Below are 23,173 nucleotides of genomic sequence, written 5' to 3' on the forward strand. Positions count from 1 at the left end.
AGTCTTACCAATGCTCCAGCGGTCTTTTAACATATGATGAATGACATTTTTTGAGAGCACCTTGACGATTTTGTTGTCATCTATTTGGATGATATTCTGATATTCTCCAAAAATGAGGAAGAACATGAAAAGCACGTTCATTTGGTCTTGGAGAAACTATGCGAGCAAGGACTATATGCCAAGTTGGAAAAGTGTTTATTTCACCAAATAGAGAGTTTTTGGGGTTCGTTGCGACTACGGAAGGCTTGAAGATGGACCCCAAGAAGGTGGAAGCAATCGTATCTTGAGAGGTTTCGAAGACGGTTAGAGACGTATAATGCTTTCTTGATTTTGTCAACTTCTATCAGATCTTCATCAAGAATTACTCTTAAGTTGTTGCTCCTCTCACTCGATTGTCATGCAAAGATAAGCTAGAATAGAGAGCTCCAGCGAAGAAGGCGTTTCAAGACTTGAAGACGACATTTACTACGGCTCCAATCTTCGTACATCCACACTTTACAAAGGCCTTTTATTTAGAAACTGATGCTTCGGATTTTGCTTTGGGAGCTGTACTTTTACAAATGGAAGAAGACAAGAAGCTCCATCCGATTGCATTCTATTCTCGAAAGTTCTCTATTGCTGAAATCAATTATAAGATCTATGATAAGGAACTTCTTGCTATAGTGGATTCTTTCCAAGAATGGCATCACTTTCTTGAAGGATCTGTACACCCAGTGATCGTATACACACATCATAAGAATTTGGAGTATTTCATGTCGGCTCGAGTTCTAAATCAACGTCAAGCTTGGTGGAGTATGTCGATATCTAGGTTTGATTTTGTTATCACTTATCGACCTCAAAAGTAGCAAGGACTATCTGATGCCTCATCGAGGAGATCGTATCTTATACCAAAGGCTAGAGAAGCAGTGTTTGATCAACAATGTACGACGTTGTTGAAGTCAGAGCAATTTCGGCTTCACGCTACTATTGTACCAATTGATGCTGACTTCCTGAATCAGGTACATGCCGTGACCATTGAAGATTCAGTAGCCATTGATATCAAGCAGCGTGCCAATGACGACAAGTTCAAGGTGGAGGGAGATCTTTTATACTTTGAAGAGAGGTTGTATATCCCAAAAGGACCAGCTCGACTCCGAGTTCTTCAATCTCGCCATGATTTTCCAGTTGCGAGACATTTTGGATTCAACAAGACCTTGGAGCTTATTTCTCAAGATTTTTGGTGGCCCCAAATGTAGAAGGATGTGAAAGATTTTGTCCTCTCCTGCGACATCTATTCAAGATCCAAGAATCCTCGGCATCGCCCTTATGGACTTCTACAACCATTGCCGATTCTACGTCGACCATGGTCTTCAGTTTCCATGGACTTCATCATGGACCTGCCATCATCAAACTCATTTGACAGCATCTTTGTCGTGGTAGATCGGCTTACAAAGATGGCGTACTTTGTCCCTTGCAAAAAGACATCGTCCAGTGAAGTCACAACAAGGCTCTTTCTCGATAATGTGTATCGATGTCATGGACTACTACATGATATCATATCAAATCGAGGAACTCAATTCGTATCAAAGTTTTGGAGATCTCTCTTTGATATACTGAAGGTGGATATCAAGCTTTCTTCGACTTTCCATCCTCAAACTCACAGCCAAACGGAACGGGTGAACCAAGTCTTGGAACAATACTTACGATGCAGCATCAACTATCAACAAGACGATTGGACCACATATCTATCGCTAGCCGAGTTTACATATAACAACACCCTCCATGCGTCGACTCAATATACACCATTCTTTTCCAACTATGAATATCATCCGAAGCTTGATTTATTGAGTCCGTCAACAAATAAAAATCCAGCAGGTGAAGGATTTGCGAAACAACTATCAGAGCTTCAAAATACGTTTAAGCTTCAATTACAATCCACTCAAGAATCCTACAAGGCATCTGCAGATAGATTTCGGAATCAAGCACCTACTTTCAAAATTGGAAATAAAGCATGGCTTCTTCGACGGAATATCAAGACCAAGCGACCATGTGATAAGTTGGACTATCGAAGATTGGGACCATTTATCATCTAGAAGCAAATCAATTTAGTGGCATACCGTCTGGAATTACCGGCTTCTATGAAAGTACATCCAGTCTTTCATGTTTCTCTGTTGGAGCCTTATCGAGAGTTGTCTTTTTCTGGAAGAGTGCAATGTCCGCCACCTAGTATTGAGATTGAGAACCACGAGGAATACGAGGTTGAAAAGGTATTGGATTCACGGCAAAGGTGGGACAAGTTGAAATATCTTGTTCATTGGTGCGGTTACCACATTAATGAGTAAACGTGGGAGCCAGCTGAAAATCTCGCCAATGCGCCGCAAAAGGTACAGGAGTTTCATCAACAACATCCTCATAAATCTAAGCCGGTTTGACGATAGCTTCCTTTTGAAGCTTGCTCACCCAAGAATATAAGAAAGGGGGAAAGCACCACCAAAATTCATAGTTGATGTAGTTATTTTCTCCAAGATAAAGTAGAATTTTTTCAGTAGCCATAGTTTGGTCTTTTGATATGGATAGCCAAGAGATAGATACTATGCCAGCCAGATTATCTCAACCAACTAGCTCACGAAGGCGATCCCAAGATGAAGAACTACCTACACCACAACGACGATGGAGGATACCGAGTAACCGATCATTGATGATTGTATTTGAGTTCGAGCTTGCTTACTATCGTCAGCCAGAAGGCGTGTTTGCATGACAATTTCACAATGAGGACACTGAAGTTCATGCTTCGTTAGAAGTGGAAGGCGTGGGCCACCACCATTGGCTTCAAGGGCCGATGAACCACTTGCCTCGTGAACAACAGTTGGAATTCATAGCAGACTTTATGTGACAGATCTTCATTTTCTTGCGTTGGTACTGATTAACAACGACATTACTTCTCAGAGACCTCGAAGCTAAAGGAGGGGGTGATGTTAGAGACATAGTCCTTAGAACTTTCTTGAGACAAGTTTCTAGAACCTTCTAGAAGCAAGTCTCTGGAACCTTTTAGAAGCTTCCTAGTTAGTAGAAGATGTTAGGGACATAGTCCTTAGAACCTTCTAGAGGCAAGTTTCTAGAACCTTCTAGAAGCAAGTCTCTGGAACCTTCTAGAAGCTTCCTAGTTAGTAGAAGTTGCTTGAGAAGCTTCCTAAATAGGAGTATATATTGGAATCGAGGCTGAAGAGTTCTTCAGTCTCGACAACACATCTCTTGGAGCTCTAGCTCACCTCTCTAGTGTTGTTCTTGTATTCATCTGATTAATCTAGTTCTTGCCAGTTCTTCTTGAACTTCTTGTTAGATCTCAAGTCTGTGTCCGTGACACTAATCCACAACCATTTTATTTGTATACTAAGATTTTGTAATATTATTTAAAAGAGATAAAGAATTTTTGTAAAAAAGCTAAAGATCAATCTTTTGGTTGTTCTAAGATAAGACAAGTCTTAAGTTTGAATATAATAAGGGTGTCATGTAGATAGGCACCCTTAATGGATATTCAAGTAAGTCTTAAATCTTTTGGCATGCCTACATGCCTTATTTATCTATGTGTAATAAATTCAAATGAAAAAAAATAGTTTCTAAAAAAATAAAATAGTTATATTTGGTTCAAAAGAATATTATAAAAAGTTATAAGAAATAATATTAATATTAGAAATTGGATCTAAGACCTTGTATATTATATTGTACTTGACTAGCACAAGTACCATAGCCTAATATTCTTACTTTCTTTTGAAGTTTAAAAATATATAATTTAAATTATTATCAATATAAAATTTATTTTTTTATTTAAAAAAAATAAAAAGATTTTTAATTAAACATCACCTTTAGGAAATTGGTCACGAGATAACATTTAATTTAAGTACGACTAGTTTGATTGAAGCCAATAATAAAATCTATTTAAGTGTTTATTCTACATGCCATTTTTATTTATAAATAAACTATTATATGATGCACTTTACTTTAACTTATATAATTAGATGTGTTTAGGTGTTACTATCTTGTAAATTAAAAAATAAAATAACTTGGGCCTATATAGAAGTTCTTAATATTATTTAAGCTGATAAAGTACTTTTTGAAAAAATAAACAATTATCTTTTAAACAAGTTTTTGAATTGAACTATAAACAGTACTAAATAATGTATAGAAAAAATAAGTTTTTGGTTTATTAAAAAATACTATAAATTTAAAAATAAATTAAAATAAATTTATTTTCTAATATAAATAAAATTTATGAAGCACATTGTGGCTCTCATGTAGAATTGTTAAAGATTCATACCTAAATCTTTATACTCTATGTATATATTCATTCTATACTATATTTGAAATAATAAAAGTTTTATAATTGCTTTGGCATTACAATGCATCTGTTGTCTTTTTAGAAATAGATTTTGTTATTTTTTTTAATCTAAATTGTGTTTTATAAAATTTAATTTTTTGATTTAGGAACCTAAAGATTTTTAAAAAAAATAAAAAATAAACCTTATTATTAATTTTTTTAATATATGGAAAATTATATATATTTCTTTAAAAACCAATATAGCTTTTACTTTAGAAATTCAATACATGCATATGTGCCTCAAAAAACATTATTTCAAATTAAAATGTGTATATATTTTTATAACTTTAAAATAATTGAAATATTTATTTAAAAATTTAATTACCTCAAAAAATGTTCATCTCAGTAGTTGAGTTATCTACATTCGAAAGCTTAAGCTGAAGGACATTTATAAAATACATTTTCATAGTGATTTCTACAGCTAAATAATATTAAAATAAAATAGCAGTAGATTTAGCGTTTAACTTTGCATGTTGTAAAGATAAAATATATATATATATATATATATATATATATATCTAGTATAGTTGAATACGTATTAATAATATGATTAAAACTTAACAGTGTTTACAAGTGATGGTTTATTTATAAACAATAAGTTTGATTTTTTTAAAAGTTTAAAAGAGATAGATAGATAGATATGTGGGTATATATGCATATCCAATACTTCCATAAATACGTTCTCTCACGAACCACTCTCACTTTTCCATAATGAAAGAGTAGTTGCAAAAGCGACCAACATTTTAATTTATTTTTCTCACAAAATCTTTTGGGACACTTGCAAAGTGATGACCTGTAATAGATACCAATCACCTTTTTTTGTTTTACGTTTCCGAGAAAAAAGTAAACACTATAACTTTAAAGTCTCGTTTCGCTTCTGTGGGTGCCGACACCGTCGCCGACAGAATTGGAATCCTGCAGCGGTTTCGTCCTCGAGTTGAGTCGCAGATAAACTCGCTTGCATCGACGCGGTGCGTTCAATATTGTCTCGCAGTTGTGATCCCAGAACAGCTTGAAACTAGTCCTCTTCGTTACACTGCCAGTAGCGCCATTAATATGAGGACTTTACTACATTATTTTGCTGTCTACATTGCATTATTCGTCTCTCTTCGGACAGTTTCTACTATTCCAATTCGGAACAGCATTGTGTGCGGAACATGTAGAAGGTGCTGGTGCTATGACCTACGTATTGAAATGTTGGGTTTCTTCACGAAAAATGTGGATGCATTCGAAAACTGTAATTTAGAATTTTTTCGGTAGTGGATTTCGTTTGTTGATAGGTGACGATTGTGCTTTTTGTGTTTAAGGAATATATGGGATTTACAATGGTTACACGGATTGGATATAAATGTATTGAATTAGTCAGAAGTGGAGAGAGCTGCGGTACGTTACTTTGACGGGGGGTTGCAAAATGACCAACAGATGCCCATTGAACGATTTGAAACAAACTATTGAAGTGTGTGGCTAAATTAAAATGCTTTGACAGAAATATTGTATGGCCAATGTTACAAATGCGTATTCTACTACTATGTCACCTGGTCTTCCCGTTGTTACTAAGTATCATCACCACGCTTTGTTCAGAAACCACTTCACCCCGATACGATTTCCAGAATAAAAAGATTAAAAAGATTAAAAAATTACGCTGTCATCTTCCTACAGGTAAGTAAGCTACAAAATGAATGTGTTTTGGTATCAGGTTGATTAGTGGAGCTAAAAGAGAAAAAATTGGGTGTTTACTAAGATACATGGTGTGTTCTTCATCTTGGTAAAATCAACGCCCCTGTCCTTATTCCCAGATTTAGATCACGGTTCCATCCCTGATAATGCCGTTTTTCTCAATCACCGTCACTCCGGTTTTGATGTAGAAACCAAGCTCTGGCCTTGCAGATTCTTGAACGTTCTGCATCAATCCAAACAAATGGCACTCTTCATCTTCTAAGGATTTTCATTTGAAGTGATTCGATATTACCCGACATCGACAACTAAAACCAACAAATTTCCAACTGGGTAGAACTGCGATTGGAGTTTCAGCATGTGCTTACATCAGTGTTTGCGATGATGACGTTCTTTCCGACCCTGGCGTTCTTGTCTATAATGCAGTTGCTGATTCTAGAGTTTTCACCAACTCCCAAGGGGATCTTTCCATTCTTCAACATCGCAGCTACTTCATCCTCTGTCTCGTAGTAATCAGCCCCCATCATCATTGTGTCCTGACAACCAAGCGTTCCAATTAATAGTTTTCATGAGGCACTTAAGACTGCTGCAATTTGATAGAAGGTGCGTTCATGTAGGGCAATCAACACACACTAGCCTGCGAATCGGAGGAAGGCGATGTGCATCAATGTCCAAAGCATGTCTCTCACCTTCAAGACGGAGCCAAACTCCAGACGAGATCGAACTCCGACAATTGAATGCTCTACACTGCAATTTTTTAGGAAGCATCCGTGCGAGACAATTGAATCCTTAATCTGAAAGTTTACAGTTCAGTCAGAATTAGAACTCTCAGTGCTGGATTAGGAACTGTATTAGATGCTATCGAATCTAGAGGGTCCAGTGACGAATAATAAAACCACCTTGTCTACAAAACAAATTATATTCAAACGGTTTAATTCGACACTATCTAAAAATTATTGACAATACACTGCTACTGGTTTCCGAAGGTAATAAACTTGTACATAGGAGAAGTAATTTTCACACAGATATTCCTAGTTGCAGGATTAGTAGCACACTAGACATTCAGTTATATTTCCTTCATGCTTACCATGCATTGTTCTATTGAGGTTGGGGGAAGATATCGTGGTGACGTAAAGATAGGTTTGGCAGCGTCGTAGAAGCTGAACTGGGGTGGCTGCAGGAAGACAACAGAGAAGAAAACATTTTAGAACTCCACATGGAGAATAATAATCCTTCATGTCCTACAAAGCAGACCCAGTACTCAAATCACTGACCAAGCATATTTTTATAAAACAAAGGTGCCATACCTGAGCAGTGAGAGCTAAATTGGCATCAAAGAAGGACTTAATGGTTCCAATATCTTCCCAATAGTCATTAAACAAGTACGCCTGCACAAACAGTATTAATGAGTTATTGCATCTCACACTTTTGAACTAGAATAGTAACGTCTCAAGAAGATCTAGAATCTTCTATAAATCTGAAGGTTGGAAGATTTAACGTATTATACATCCGAGCAGGATTTCTTCAAATTAATAACATCCTTTGTGAAGGAAAATCTGATGTTCTTGGGAGAGGATAAGGTTAACAAAGGGATACCTGAACATTAAACTCCTTGGCTGATGCGGGAATGATCTCTGATCCGAAGTCGTTGGCAGTTGGATATCTCCACCTGCAGTGTCCAGACAAGTCTAAATCAAAGGGATCCAATGGTTCATTTCTTATAATTAGTCATGTTATCGCGGTCAGGATTACTGATTTTGTACTTAGTTCATCTCAGAGTCCAAGAAGTTGAAACCCTCTAAGACCGTCTATAATGCAGTTCATTAAGAAACTAACCAATCAAGTAATACTAAATCGAAGCTTAAAATCAACCTGGGTTAAGATTATTGTCAGAAAACTGTAGCATACCTTAAAAGTTTCATGAGAACGTCCTTCTTGAACACGTATATGCCCATAGATGCAATATAGGGCTTCTCCACAGCTTCTTCGGGGGACAGTCCCAAAACTGTTGTATCAACTTGCTGCAAACGATCAACTCTCTGGTTACTAAACTTAGGCATCTCAAGAATAAGATGGCTCATACACTATAACTTACTGATTTTGAAGGCTGCGAAACAACATGAAAAGAAAAACTTGAATAGATAGATTTGTGAGGTGGTGCTAGTCGGATAAAGACTCACCATGTTCTTCAGATCGTTACCCTTTGGCTTCTCACTAAAATACAGAACTCGTCCTTCATCATCAATCTTCATCAGCCCGTAGTCTGAAGCACGACTGCAATGCAGATAGTTAACAAAGAAATTCAGTAATGAGTTGTCAAGTCACAAATTAATTGAATTAAGTTTTCAGATCCTAATACGAAATGGAAACGTCATACCCTGAATACTAACTGTGGTAGTAATCTCTCACGGGTTCACTTGAGAAAAAAATTGGGAATCGTGAAGGAGAGCTTTACATTTACACGCGAGAAAAACAGGACAGAGTGAGTAAACACGCTAATTTTAATCCAGAAGCCCAGCGTGTTATTACATACTCAAGGCAGGTACTTTCGCCAACAAAACTTATACAGAAACCGTTGTAACTCCAAACCAGGAATGTTAAGTATACCTGTCGTCCATTGGCACGCAAGAGATTGTGATATCAGCACCACTGTCCCTGTGCTTCTGTCAAATGCGTAAAACAAGACACTGTGAGGAACCTTGCTACCAAATCACACGCCTCTTGAGATCTTCATTTGAAAAAACTTGAGTACAAATTCAGATGACTAGCGGTGAACAACCAGAGTTATTTGTAGCTATGAGTTCAATGACAACAAAATTGAACACGGGACTGAGGATTTACCTGAACAAAGTCCATGTAGTCCATACGGTACAAATGGTCTCCGGATAAAATTACTACGTCTTCCACAACCTTATTCTTGGCATCCTGAAACATTCAACAGACGAGCCTGTAAGATACGTACAAGCGATAAATTCAGGCTTTCCAAGTGCATGAAGTGAACGTTTTGAAACTAGATTAAGATTAAAATGCTGGGTGATACCTCAAGCAACCACAAGTACTGCCGAACGGCGTCAGCTGTCCCTTGAAACCACTCAGCTCCCTTATCACCTGGAGTCTGGGTAGCTGCCAAGACCTCTACAAATCCGTCTCCAAAATTAATCTTGCCGAAGTTGTAGGTGCGTGCGAGATGACGGTTGAGAGAAGTGGAATTGAATTGAGTAAGGATAAAGACTTTGTTAATGCCACTGTTGATGCAATTGCTCATGGGTACATCGATCAATCGGTACGCACCTCCGATAGGCACCTGCAATACAGAGACGCATAGGACTCACCCAACTGGCATTCACACCAGTACTGGAGAACAATTATGTTGCACGTTTGATGGTATAATTAACACAGGATTTCATTCGTTTTGATTCTGATAACAACAAACATATTATTAATCGTAGGGGCTTAGAATAGTGCACTGCCAACACAGACTCTTGAATGAGGGAGAAGCTTACGGCGGGCTTAGCGCGTCTCTTAGTGAGGGGATACAGGCGCGTTCCCGCACCACCTCCGAGGATAATTGAAAGAACTGTTCTCGGATCAACTCGCGTGGCCTCCCCAGTGTTAACCTGGAAGCCACGCACACAACCCATTTCAGTATCTGAACGCCTGAAGTCTACCTCTGCCCCGACCAAGAATTGTAGAATGGCAATCGCCATTCTGATTTCATACATTCCCAATTAAACTTGAACACGAAGGAAAGACTGACACCAATCCATCACCGCTTGTTTCGTGGTACAATCACACAAGCAATGGCACCACACTAACGAAAACATTGGAGTGCTAACATTGACAGATGGGAACTGGACTTGAGCAGGGGCGTTGAGCGAAAATGCAACCCCTCCAAAGACAGAAGTGATCAACTATTAGACTACGGTTAGGGGCACTACACGCCGATGGACAACATTCTAGTGGGCGACAAAGATGGTAGTTGATAAAAAAAATATATAAAAAAAAACATAATTCGATCTTCAGCAAAAGCTCCGCGTAATCTCATGTCGGAGGCCGAACAAGCTCGAATGTATGCAGAAATCAGCGTATTAAGACAATACTTACAATGGTGTCTTCAAGAGGTCGGGGCTCCATCAAGACGGACGAGACCGAGAGAGGGCCCTTGGAATCTTTCCGCTGCTTGAGGGGAGCAACTGGCAACCACGCCTGAGCTTTCAGTGACGCTGCAAGTTTCTCCCCGGAAAAGCCAGACCGAAATGGAGGCGAAGCTGGGGCCGCACCCTGGCCTCCCTGCTGCTGCTGCTGCCCTTGGCGTCCATAACTGTCCCGAGAACTCGTAATGGAGCAGCAGCTAGTGGACACGCACGCCATCGTAGCCGCCATCTCGCGAGAAGGGCTAATTCTCCAAGCAACCAAGCACTAATTAAACTCCAACTACTGCTCCCTCCACTCGAAACGTCGCAGTTGGACGTACAAATCCAAACCTCTCCTACATTACCATTCCAGCACGTTGCATTGGAGGAATTCGATCAATGAAGCGACTGCTCCGAGATCACGACTGCTGCTGGAAATCAAGTAGTAAAGAAATATCCGGGTGAGGTAGGGGAGGCAGCATCTAGGAAAGTTGTAGGCGATTGGCCGGGAGAGGGGGCGGCGTACTGGTTGGTAATGATGGCCCTTCGTAGTGAAGAAATTCGACGACGAATCAAAGCCCCTCTGGAAGCATTCACCAGAACTCGAAAGGCGAGAGAGAGGGGGGGGATTCTTCCATTTCGTGGTGGGCAGAGGAGTAGGGTGGCTCCTGTGGTTGCAAACGAATTCCTCCCTCCCCCGATTTCCCAAACCAGGCTTCCAACCAAAACCCAAATTTGAAAGCTGAGTCAGAGTCAGCGAGGCAGTCATCAATCACACGAGCTGCATCGACGTTGCGCAAGGTTTCGACGGTCAGGGATCCCCAGCTACCTGAGTCACTTTCGACAACCCAACCTCCCGGATCCATGCCTTTGCCTTTCCCTCAAACTGTCTCCGTCGTTTACTCTCCACAACTACCACAGTAGGAAATCATGAATCTGCAGATAAACTCGTTGTGGAATCGACCAAATACACGAGAAGGAGATTCTGAATGGATTAGAATTGCTGCCGAGGATGAAGAAGAAGAAGAAGAAGACGCCTGTCAACGGCGTTGCCTGTTTCCGGATAGTTTGTCTTCGTAACGTTTTGTAATTTTTGCAGATTGGGAAGCTCGATCAGCCATTTCGGGCAGGAAATGAGTATTCAAACCCAGATTTGAAGTATTCTTTTTATTTTCTTCTTCTTCTTCTTCTCCAGAATCGAGAATTATTCACCGCGAGGACGACGCGTCGCGCGGAGCGGCCACGGTTGCTGATGTCATGCACGCCTTTGGGTTACTCTCACGGTTACCCCTTTCACCGCGTTCCCATAATGGTGTCGACTGTGGGACCATTCCATCTCGTAATGCCCTTGCAGGGAATGAGGCGGAAAACTCCAAAGACGAGGACATTCTGCGCGTGGAATATAGCTTTCGCTTTGCACTTCGAGTGCGAGGGAACCTTTTACTTTGGTACTTTTTAAAATTTGTCTTGGAAAATGTGGGATATTTATATGGTAAAAAAAATAATTAATTATTGAAAACGATTACTGAAATAGTGGTTTCTCATAGAAATCAATTAAATGTTTTAAACGTTATGATTAGATAATACTTCTTCTTTTTTCTTATCTTTATTGCCGACAATCTCATAACTTTGGACTTTGATTTGTAAAAACCCAAAAAAGACTCTCGGATATGATGTGTATATTTTTCAATATTTAGAAAAAAAAAGTTGTTATTTTTTCTTCTTCACATAGATTTGAGGAAACACTAATTTGTGCTTCCATTTGTTTATTTATTTGTTTGTATTTTTTAAAAAATATCATGTTTGATTCATATGCTATAATACAAAACATTATGGTCCTAAACAAGGTGTTTAAGAAGTTCACAAACCCTCCAACTACATTCAAACACCGAAATTTGAAATAATAATAATAAGGATGTTAAAAAGGACTTCCAATAAAACGAAAGACACAAGAAGCATCTCCACCACTGAGGAAAAAAGAAAGTAATACGAAGGAGTGAAGAAGGTGCAGAGAAGGTACCCTTAACCCTAAACGTGCTGCCCAAGAGGAGGGGCAGACGGGAACAGTGACCAGGGCGGGAATTGACGGTGGCAGATGGTCGGGCCAGCTGGACCGGGCCAAGTGGTGGGGACCACATAGGCCATCCCTGAAAAGCTGAGGTGGAGGTTGAGGTGGAGGTTGAGGTGGAGGGGAGAGGGAGGGGCTGACGTCCAATCCCCAAGGAGGGCCTAAAACCGACCACCCCAAATGGGGGATATTCTATTCCCGTCCCATGGCACCCAGGCCATGCTCCTTCGCAAAGGAGATTGCGCATCCAAAGTTGCCCCACCAAAGGAGCCATGCATTACTATCTGTTCTGTTGGATGAATAAACGTGCTGATACGAGAATGAATGATAAATATGTCTGGAGGAGGAAGCCGTTTGTGTAGGAGATCCTTCGAGAAGCTTCTTCCTTGTGCCTCCAAACCGAAGGGGTCGGTGATGGGTGCCATATGCCAGCGTGGGCAGGGCTTCCCTGGCCACACCATAGGCTGGAGATGGATATGTGGCAGATACTTGTGGCCATATATTTTGGTTTCTCGACATTTTGGTGGATCTTTCTATGCAACTGAAAAATAGACTTCCGTTACTTCTCTCTTTTGCGTCCTTGCCGTTATTTCCTTACTTTCTGTGCACTTTTTTGTTTTTTGTTTTTTGTTTTTCTTTTATAAAGAATTTTGTTGTTTGATTTTTCTATGTGGAATTTGTCATTGTTATTTTTAATTTGTTGGATGTGCAAGTGGCAATGAGTACAAGATGTGTTGGCATTGAGGTAAACTTCACATATCTATCATATAAAATAACTTGACAAAGTTTTAGGCACATTTGTGTAATATATACTTGGGTTATTCTTCACACAAGGTTTGGTTACATACATGACTGTAATAAGACTAATAACATCAATGTGTTTTTAATATCAAATATGAATAGAATTTTTTTTTAATAATAAAAGAAAATTATACATGCAAAAATGGCAAAAAAAATTATATAGTAAAATTCTATAAATAAATAATGAAAGCAATCAAATAGCAAGCTGGATGATTGAATTATATATATATATATATATATATATATAATGTTCAACAAATTTTGATATATTGCATGAGCAATTGATATATGAATATTGCTCAATATTGGTCAACATTAAACTGTTGGTATCATAATGAAATAACATCAAAATATATTTTTTCGTATAGCAACAGTAAAATTGGTAAATGTTTAATTTTTTTAATCCTAATTATTGAAGAGATTTCGTTTGTCATTCCAGGTCAAATAGAATTCAGAATAAAAAATGAAATATTGCAAACTTGTTAATGCACATTCAAAATCAAATATGCATTCCAGAATAAAACTCCCTTTCTGGAATTTTGTAAACAACTTTAGCAGAATTGTTTTGATTCTCTAATTTTTATTGATCAGTAACTGCTCCCCTTGCTCAAAAATTCATCCATTTAACAAATTTCAAGGACATGCTGAAAACTTTAGCCAATCAGTGAATTTCAATGTAAGGTACCATTATTTATAGTGTAAAGTAGATTGTGATGATTGGCAAAAAGAGCTTTATTAAGTTCTATTGGATATGTAAGACACATTTCACTCACAATAATTGATGTAATGAATGAAATCTATGACATTCTTTCCACCTTCACTTAATAAATGTAACTATATATTTATTACAATGCACAAGGTTCATTTCTTATATGATTTTTAATAAAGTTAGGTTGGTATAGGACAATGGTAATGTAAAGTTTGTATATTACTTAATCAATAAAATATCTATGATAACATTATAAATATGTTTGCCATCTTAATTTTTATAATATAAATAATGTTTGTACTATTAATGTCTTAAGGTGAAATTTATTAGATTTAGCTTTAAAAAATATGAAAAAAATAAATTATCTAAAATAAAATGATTGGAAATATATATATATATATATAATGAAATAGCTTTAGAAAAAAAAAATTGTTGAGAATTACAAAAATATAAAATAATAAAATAAAAAAAAAAAAATTGGATTTTAATATTATAAAAAATATTCAATAAATTATTTTCAATAATCACATAAAACTTATTTATTTACTATGTGAAGTGGTTTTATGTTGAAACTTAGCAATATAAATATATGATTGTTTGGAAATATAGTGTAAAAGATTCAAAATCTTAAATATTAAATGTAACATCAAGATATGATATGAAAACAATTACATATATACACACGCACGTATTATTAAGAGATATCATAAAATACTTATAGATTCTAACCAGATTTGATTGATTTTATGTGTGAACTTTATATTTAAAACTAATCATGTTCAAATATATGTGATAAAAAAACGACACGTTTTTATTTAAATACTTTTTGTAAATCTTATTTTTATAAATTTCTAAATGTAGTTCAAGAGCTATGTAAGAACTAAAAATATATAATTTTGAAAAAAAATCATATAATTAACTTTATGGTTAAGATTATTAAAGCTCTTATGGTTCCCAAGACATTTTAGTAGAAAAGAATGGAAAACAATTACATTTGTGTAAAGATGTTTGAATAATGCTACAAAATTAAAATAAAATTAATCAACTCCAATTTCATTAGTTTTCAAATAATTAAAATTCTTATTTTATTTTATTTCATTAACAAATTTAGTTAGATAGTAAAAAATATTATATTTTTTTTTTTTTTAGAATCAAAATTTAAGCATAGAATACTTTTTAAAAGTTTATATATATATATACACATATAATTGTAATGTACATTTTATGTACTATAATCTTAAAATTTCTGATACCATTTGTATCTAAACACATATTCATAAAAAATACACACTCATTCTTATCATTCTATTGGTTTAAATAAAATATACTAAAAATAATAGAAAAAGAAATTAAAATATTATTAATTAATTTTCTTCATTTTTTTACATGGAATTTATAAATGTGAAAAACGTGTTATATTAGATATAGTCAAGTCTTGGTTATAATATCTTTTTATATATATATATATATATATATATATATATATTAATTATGTTATTTTAATATAACTATTCTACATTTTATTTTATAAGATAATAACTTTAAAAATATATGTTATAAAAACTTGTATTTTTTGAATTAATTAAGTTTATGATTTTATTTTTATTTTTTTGAATCATTGAGTTAATTTAATTATTTTTTTGTTTTTATCTTTGCAATTAATTTTTTTTAATTATCCTAAAAAGAGAATTTTAAACTTAAAAATTAAAATTTGTTTAGATTGTTGTGAAGTATGCTGATTAAATACATACAAACACATATTAAAAATTATATAATTTAATTTCTACAAATACACATAGTAATATAATGAGCAGATAAATATTGGTAATAATTTGGTATTAAAAAATCTAAGTCTTGTAGAGAGTAAACTGTCTTTCTTTCTTTCTTTCTTTCTTTCTTTCTATTTTTATTTTTATTTTTATTTTTTTTTAAATCAAATTTTATTGTATGACTTTTTAAAACTTTACAGTGTATTTTAAAGAATTCAGAATTTTGAGTTGTGGAAATCTGTAGCAAAAGGTCAAATAACCGATTTTATTTTCCTCAGACATATCACAAAATAAAAATTATAAAGTAGTAAATAAGAAATATTACAGTTACATTACACTTAAAAATAAATAAATTTTAGTAGAAACAATAAGACTGTAGACATGATATTTGGAATGTAGTAATATAACCTCATGTTATAAACTCTTCAAAGAACTAGTTTGTGCACAAAAATGATCAAAAAATGATATTTCCTTGAAAATATTAACACACCGAAATTCAAAAGTGAAACTATTTTTCATGTTGAAATAAATTAGGATGAGATGAAAAATTAAGAAATAGTGATCAATTTATTTCTACCATAGTTTATTTTTTACTTTGGTTACGTAGGAAATAGTTAATCCAAAGTTTTCTGTACAACTATTTGAAGATCGATATACTTTTAGAATGTTCTGTTAAAAGTATATCATTAACAAAAATAACTTATATATGTAGAAAACCATAAATAGATATAATACATTTTTAAATGTAAATAGATACATATCTATGTTAAAGCTTTTAATAAAATTAAAATCTTATTTTACAGTCCATATTATGACACATAATGAATTATAAAAATATTTTACATTAATTATTTTCAGAAAATAATACATATTATTTTTTAATATTTTAAAAATAGACCATGCATTTTATTGTGAACTACTTATGCCATAAATTTTGATAGGAAATTGAAATTCATTTGTAACTTTTGTATCTACATAATAATAATAATAATAATAATAATAATAACAAAACATCACCAGAATATATATTTACATGTACTATACGTTTTGAAGTAGAAATAAACTATGATTCTTTTGAATCTTTTGATCTTGTTGTGTTTTAGAGCATACAAGTTTAGATATTGTTTTGTTAATACCATTTAAAAATAATAATAATAAAAATCAAAATTCAATGCAATAATTTTTCGATTAAACATGAAAAAATGAATAATTATGCATTTTAATTTTTCTACTTTTTTATCTAAAGACTTGAATGTTATATTAACATTTAAAATTCATTGTGCTATAGGTTAAATTCATTGTGCTTTAGGTTAAAGTCAATATTTACAAGAAGAAATGAAAAAAGTAAGATAATAAAATAGTAAAATTGTTAAATTAGATTTTAAAGAAAATTTAATTCAGTTTTTTCCAATCTAACAAATTTAGGACGTATCAGATGTGAAGATCTTTTATGAATGAGTGTTTTTATGTAGAAATTGTAAATAATACAAAACAACTACTATCTTAAAATAATTTTGTTGTTTAACATTTTCAGTTATCTAATGATTAATTTTTAAAATTATTCTTTAAAAAAAACAATTTAAGCTAGATTCAAGTCTTTTACAAACTAATTCAAGTCTTTTACAAAGAATTATTAGCTAATCTTCCAATACTAACTTGTAATATAAATATTAACTGAATTATAAGTTATGAATAGATTATATTTATTTTTTAAAAGATATGAAAGTATTTTAGGAAATCATATATATGATATTATATCTTCTCTTTGAAAAAGATATAAATAAATATTATTAATAACATAAACATGATAAATATTCTTAAAAACATAGAATTTAAAGTTTAAATTTTTTAATTTAAAAATAAAAATATTATTATTCAGTATTACGTAATCTTCATTAATCATTTTATTCTTTTATTGATGATTCGAATGATGGTCAATATCTATTTAATTTTTTTTATAAAAACACATAGGTATATATATATATATATATATATATATATTTGAAATCAAGAGTAATTTTAAAAATTGAATTATAATTTGGATAATAATATTCTTAAAATACTTAATAATAAATAACCAAATTTTATTTGATTGCTTATTTATTAAAATTAATAATTTAAAAATTTATAATATTTTATATTTGGATTTAGTTACTTTTAAAGAAATTGTTTACATTTCAAGCCCACAACACTATTTAATTTTTTCAAAATCTTTTTTAAAGTATTTATTAACATTGTTTAAATTTTAAACTAAAAAATTCTATATGTAAAAAAATATATCTAAATTTCAAGAATTAGATATAAGTACAAAAATAATGAATAATAAAAAATAAGTTTATCATAAAAAACTATTCATATGAAGTGCACAAGGAAGTTGTCAATTTAAAAAAATTGGTAGATAAGAAATTCTTAAAAGTGTAGAAGAACAAATGATAATGAAAAATTGTCACTATAAAATCTAATAAAAACCACGGCTTGCTTGTGTGAAAAAAGGATACAATATAGTTAATAAATGTAGCCAAAACCATATCTAAAATCCAGTCAATAAAAATACTATAACACTTATATTTTTTACTTCAACTTGGTGTACTTCTTTGATTATTTTATTAATTTGGTCTTCTTATGGTTTACATGTTTATATGCCCTTTAGTTATTTCTTCTTTTTTTAATTTTTTTTTATTCTTACTTTTTTTCTTAGTATTATAATTACTAATATTTGCATCTTTTGGATCTTGGTTACTCTTTTTTATTTCAATCTTTTAGGTTTTAATTTTTAAAATTTTCATAACTTTAATCCTTAATTATTTTTCTAAAATCTAATTCTATTTGGGCTTTATTAAATTTTTATTTTATCATACTGATTTGATTTATGCTTGCTATTTTTTCCACATTATTGTAACTTTTCTTACACTAATTTAAAGTAATTTACATTCTAATTCTTTTTTGATGTACTCACTTATATATCATTTTAGGCCTTATCAATAATTTCTCCTATTTTCATTTGTTGTTGTTATTTTAAGCTTCTACACATTATTTTTATTGCTAATTGTTAGATTATTAGCATTTTTAGATTTAAAATGTTAGTTTTTTAATTTTTTGTTTACCTATTGTTTTAATTTTTTTTTCCTATTCCTTCTTTAATTATTCATTTTTTATTTATTTTTTTCTCTCTTTAATGTTTATCCTTAACCTCTTGTAATTGTACTTATTGTTCATTCTTAACTTCTTCTAAAATTGCTTTTTGTTTGTTTAGAACTTCTTGTAGTTATGTTTAGTATTTGCCTTCAACTTATTCTCTTCATTTTGAAATTTTTTGCCATCAATTGTTTCTTATTATATTTATTTTATTCCCTCAACCTCCTCTCAATATATTATATTGATTTATCCATGGTGTGTCTAATCATAATTTTTAATCATCTTCAACTTCTTCACATGGCGCTTGTTTTTTGTTATTAATTTCTTCTTAATGTGCTTGTTTCTTACTTTTATCTAATTTAAATCATGATTATTGTTTATTCTTGGTTTTTTAAAATTGTTTTTGCTACTAGCATTTAATTACAATTTACCTTCTATATTAGATTGCTTTCAGTCATAATTTATTTTTTCTTTGATTATAGACTCCATTCTTTGCCACATTGCAACCCAATCATATCTGACTTGATTACATTTCATTTCAATTTGTGTCTAGTTTTTATTAGAGCATATGATTTTTTAATTTTAATTTATTTTAATTTTTAATACTTAGGATACAATGTAAGACGCCACAACTTTAAATCTTGTGATTCCATTCCATCTTTTTCTTTGAAGGCCTTTAGTCAAATTTTTCTAAGTACTAAACCTACTATGTTGACACTTCTTTATTTTCAACCAATTAAAGAATTTAAAAATTATGTCCCTCTCACTTTGTCTCCTGTGTAAAAAGACCTCCTAATTCACATCTGCCTCATCTAACTTACGCAAATGAGATATAATGTGGTTGTACAAAATATGAGATTACAATTTGACATATAAACACAAACAACACAATGATACCATGCAATTATGCAGTGGAGTGTAGAGAACGTAGATTTAGGGTTAGGATTTCACCTAGACGAGAAGGCAACACACGTGAATAACAGAATGACGCAGTCAGACATCTCTTGTGTGGTGCAGTGCCCCAGCTTGCCTAGATTTTCGCACACATTGCTCGAAAGTGAGTCCCGTTTTGTAGCAAGCTGGTGGGTTTCTTTGCTCTAGAGGTAGATATTATGGTTACTTTATGGGGGTGTGCTAATTGGGTTTAGGGGTTTAGGAGTGTAAGGGTTTAAGGGAGGTGGGTCGTGGTTTCGCGGCCGAATTCGCTGCGTTTTTGTTGTGTAGCAGGGGTGAAGTGAGGTGGATATTAGAAAATCTCTCCTCGTGGTTTCATGGTCTCTTTGTTCGCAAAGCGCGTGTGTTGCGGGGAGAGATGCGGCGCCGCCACCATTGGACGACTTGGAAGTGATCCGTACTGTTCGTTGCGGTTGCAGGACGTTTTGAGTAGCGACAGGAGGAGGAGATAGTGGTGAGGGAAGGATTTGTTAGGGGGGGGGGGTGGTTTTGGTGTCTGCGTTGCACGTTGCGAGAGGCGTCCCTTAATTTTGCCCTCTCTCTTTGTGGATTAGTGCAGAGAAATAATTTTGCGATCGCAGTGACTAGAGAACATTGCTAAGTTTTGAGAAGATTTTGCGGTACTGGATTGACTCTTCGCTCTACACCGGCTCACATGAGTCCATTCTGTTCTGTTCAATGTTCAAACATAGTGTCCAAGCAGTGTTCTAGCTGATGTTGTTTCTCTTCTTGTAAAGTTTATCCCTCAGTTTACTCTCTTCAATCTCAATTTATTGTCTTGTCAAGATTCTTCGCATGTAATCACATTGTCTTTGAATTTCTGTTTTTCTGGTTGCGTTCGTTGTCAGTATGGAACTTCGCACTTAAATACCAGTCTTCAAAAATTACGAATTTAGATATGGCGGTTAGGTCCTCGTTACTTACATGTCCATGTTGCAATGGAAGTTTGGATTTGGTGCTGTCCTGACGACTTTTCAGTTGTGATTGCGCAGGCAGTAAAGCTTTGTAGCAGATTTTCTTTTTCCCTTCTTTGGCAACACCATGGCTCTCGTCAGCCGGGTCCTCGTCACCCCTCGGGTAGAGATCCTGTCTGCAAATCCCAGTGGTATCAACCGAAGCACGAGCGTGAGTCGCCGGGTGCAAATCAATGCTACACTCGCAAATGGAGGTGCAAAGGGTGTCGAAACCGTGGAATACCCGAAAACGAATTTAAACAAGGGTAAACATTTTGAGGTTTTCTAATAACGATTTCTGCAAGGTACTCTGTAGCAATTGTCTATACACATCTTTTTCAGTAGCATGCCTGACGGAATATTCGATTCTTACTTGAGGATCGCCTTTTTTACAGATTATTTGCCAGGCACCACGAAGGATTGGTCCCCTAACAGCTGGAGAAACAAAGTTGCGCTGCAGCAGCCAAACTACCCAGATGCTGAGAAGCTTGCTGAGACAGAAAAGGTCCTTGGCGCCTTTCCTCCTCTCGTGTTTGCTGGAGAGGCACGAAGCTTGGAAGAGCGCCTTGGGGAAGCAGCCCTTGGCAAGGCCTTCCTGCTTCAAGGCGGAGATTGCGCAGAGAGCTTCAAAGAGTTCAATGCTAACAACATCAGGGACACATTCCGGGTGCTTCTGCAGATGAGCGTGGTGCTCATGTTCGGAGGTCAAATGCCTGTTGTCAAGGTCGGAAGAATGGCGGGTCAGTTCGCCAAGCCGAGATCGGCAGATACGGAAACTGTTAACGGTCTGGAGCTTCCCAGTTACCGAGGCGACAACATCAACGCGGATCTGCCAACATTGGAGGCTCGCGTCCCGGACCCGTCGCGCATGGTGCGAGCCTACAGCCAGGCAGCCGCAACCCTGAACTTATTGCGTGCTTTTGCTACGGGAGGGTTTGCCGCAATGCAGCGAACTGCGCAATGGAACTTAGACTTCGCAGCGAACAGTGAGCAAGGCGACAAATACCGGGAGCTTGCTCACAGAGTTGACGAGGCCTTGGGTTTCATGACCGCTTGTGGACTCACCCTTGACCATCCTGTGATGACCTCCACCCAATTCTGGACCTCTCATGAGTGCCTCCTGCTCCCTTACGAGCAAGCTCTCACCCGGGAGGACTCCACCACGGGCTTATGGTACGACTGCTCCGCGCACATGCTCTGGATCGGTGAGCGCACTCGCCAGCTTGACGGCGCTCACATTGAATTTCTCCGTGGCGTTGCTAACCCCTTGGGAGTCAAGATAAGTGACAAGATGAAACCTGAAGACTTGGTTACTTTGTGCAACATTCTCAACCCAGAGAACAAGCCCGGCAGGCTCACTGTGGTCGTGCGCATGGGCGCTTCCAAGCTCAGGGAGAAGTTCCCCGCTCTGGTGCGTGCAGTTCGTCAGGCTGGAAGCATCGTCACTTGGGTAAATGACCCCATGCACGGCAACACCATTAAGGCTCCTTCAGGTCTCAAAACTCGCCCATTCGACGCCATCTTGGAGGAGGTGAAGGCCTTCTTCGACGTCCACGAGCAGGAGGGCACTCACGCCGGAGGTATTCACCTTGAAATGACGGGCCAGAACGTAACAGAATGTGTCGGTGGAGGCAATAACTTGACATTCGAAGATCTAAGCTCGCGTTACCACACACACTGCGATCCTCGTCTGAACGCATCCCAGGCGCTGGAGCTTTCCTTCATCATTGCCGAGCGTCTTCGGAGGAGACGACTTTCGGGACCCAACAACACCCTTGTGGAGAGCATTTCTTCTCAGCTCAGCGGCGTGCTCTAGAGAGCATTAGAGCTTCTTCCTTTGCGCAAATTTCCAGCTGGATTCTGAAAAAAGGACGTGTGATGAGAATTAAACGAGACTCAAGCTAATTGTTCCATACTGCGACGTGAAGATGACGGCTATAATGGACATGCAGCTGAATTTTGATACTCCACTTTGAGAGAAAACGCCCTCCTAAGAGGTGAGGATGATCCACAGAAGCCGAATTGGTTTGATTTATATTACTTAGACTGAATGTAGGCAAACTAAAATGTTTGCACGGAGTTGGGTAGGTTTCCAGAAGCTGTAATATTTCAGTTTTCACTCCAGCAATTGATGGGTTTCATGTTGCTCCTTGGTCGTCGGCATTTCAGAGCTGTCATGCTGTTTACCTACATCATGAGCCTTACTTATAGTTCATAGAAAACTCAAATAACTTATCGACCATGTGCGTACCTCGATGATCTCTTCGGTGTATTGTTGTAGTAGCTCCCAAAGTTTTGTATAGAAGAGATACTTGTTTTATGCACTCATGTCTCAACATCTCACAGGCTTCGTAGTACGGAACTTCTCTGTGTTTACAGAATTATGCATCAGCAGAGGCTCCGGATCACAGGTCATCCGCCTTCTCGGATCTCGACAGAGCATGAACCGAAACTAGTTGCTTCATCAGGTTGCTAACGAATCGCTGAGAATCGGTGGTGATTTGCGTTAAGAATACCGTTTGGATTTATATTTTTGCTGTTTTTTTCCACTAATTTTTGTTCTGGGAGAGAGCCCACCATATCTTCGCATCGTTTGCAACAATTTCATGCATCTTACTTTAAG

General features: G+C 35.5%; 2 protein-coding genes and 1 long non-coding RNA gene across 7 annotated transcripts; 2 read left to right on the top strand and 1 right to left on the bottom strand.

The window, feature by feature from the left end:
• Nucleotides 1–5,805: 5,805 nt before the first annotated feature.
• LOC112289034 (glucose-1-phosphate adenylyltransferase large subunit 3, chloroplastic/amyloplastic) lies at nt 5,806–10,576 on the bottom strand. Its single transcript, XM_024533947.3, has 13 exons — nt 10,133–10,576; nt 9,532–9,645; nt 9,069–9,332; nt 8,870–8,953; nt 8,636–8,691; nt 8,209–8,302; nt 7,937–8,049; nt 7,625–7,697; nt 7,336–7,416; nt 7,116–7,202; nt 6,718–6,822; nt 6,397–6,564; nt 5,806–6,254 (listed from the first exon to the last, which is right to left on the bottom strand). Exons 1-13 carry the CDS (start codon nt 10,409–10,411, stop codon nt 6,153–6,155), a joined length of 1,620 nt encoding a protein of 539 aa, XP_024389715.1. The 5' UTR covers nt 10,412–10,576; the 3' UTR covers nt 5,806–6,152.
• Nucleotides 10,577–12,663: 2,087 nt separating this feature from the next.
• On the top strand, nt 12,664–14,776 carry LOC149988114 (uncharacterized). Its single transcript, XR_016505325.1, has 2 exons — nt 12,664–12,974; nt 13,470–14,776. It is a non-coding gene; the product is annotated as an uncharacterized LOC149988114 (long non-coding RNA).
• A 4,828-nt stretch (nt 14,777–19,604) lies between these two features.
• On the top strand, nt 19,605–22,874 carry LOC112288947 (phospho-2-dehydro-3-deoxyheptonate aldolase 2, chloroplastic). 5 transcript variants are annotated; one of them, XM_024533725.3, is made up of 3 exons: nt 19,605–20,051; nt 20,590–20,816; nt 20,946–22,874. In XM_024533725.3, the coding sequence occupies exons 2-3, from the start codon at nt 20,639–20,641 to the stop codon at nt 22,364–22,366; spliced, it is 1,599 nt and encodes a 532-aa protein (XP_024389493.1). In that variant the 5' UTR covers nt 19,605–20,051; nt 20,590–20,638; the 3' UTR covers nt 22,367–22,874. The 5 variants fall into 5 exon arrangements, with proteins under 5 accessions (XP_024389493.1, XP_024389497.1, XP_024389492.1 ...); XM_024533729.3 differs by having other exon boundaries at nt 19,616–19,725; XM_024533724.3 differs by having other exon boundaries at nt 19,630–20,217.
• Nucleotides 22,875–23,173: the final 299 nt, after the last annotated feature.

The sequence above is a fragment of the Physcomitrium patens genome, chromosome 11 (genome assembly GCF_059467195.1).
Source record: "Physcomitrium patens ecotype Gransden chromosome 11, ASM5946719v1, whole genome shotgun sequence".
Taxonomy (NCBI): Eukaryota; Viridiplantae; Streptophyta; class Bryopsida; order Funariales; family Funariaceae; genus Physcomitrium; species Physcomitrium patens.

What these genes read in the sequence shown, in the direction of transcription:
- LOC112289034 (XM_024533947.3), bottom strand. Translation starts at nt 10,411, where the DNA reads ATGGCGGCTACGATGGCGTGCGTGTCCACTAGCTGCTGCTCCATTACG. An exon ending in GTAACGATCTGAAGAACATG is followed by an intron (nt 8,050 to 8,208) that starts GTGAGTCTTTAT and finishes GATCGTTTGCAG; the next exon opens with CAAGTTGATACAACAGTTTT. An exon ending in ATTTAGCTCTCACTGCTCAG is followed by an intron (nt 7,203 to 7,335) that starts GTATGGCACCTT and finishes GTCTTCCTGCAG; the next exon opens with CCACCCCAGTTCAGCTTCTA.
- LOC112288947 (XM_024533725.3), top strand. Translation starts at nt 20,639, where the DNA reads ATGGCTCTCGTCAGCCGGGTCCTCGTCACCCCTCGGGTAGAGATCCTG. An exon ending in GAAAACGAATTTAAACAAGG is followed by an intron (nt 20,817 to 20,945) that starts GTAAACATTTTG and finishes CCTTTTTTACAG; the next exon opens with ATTATTTGCCAGGCACCACG.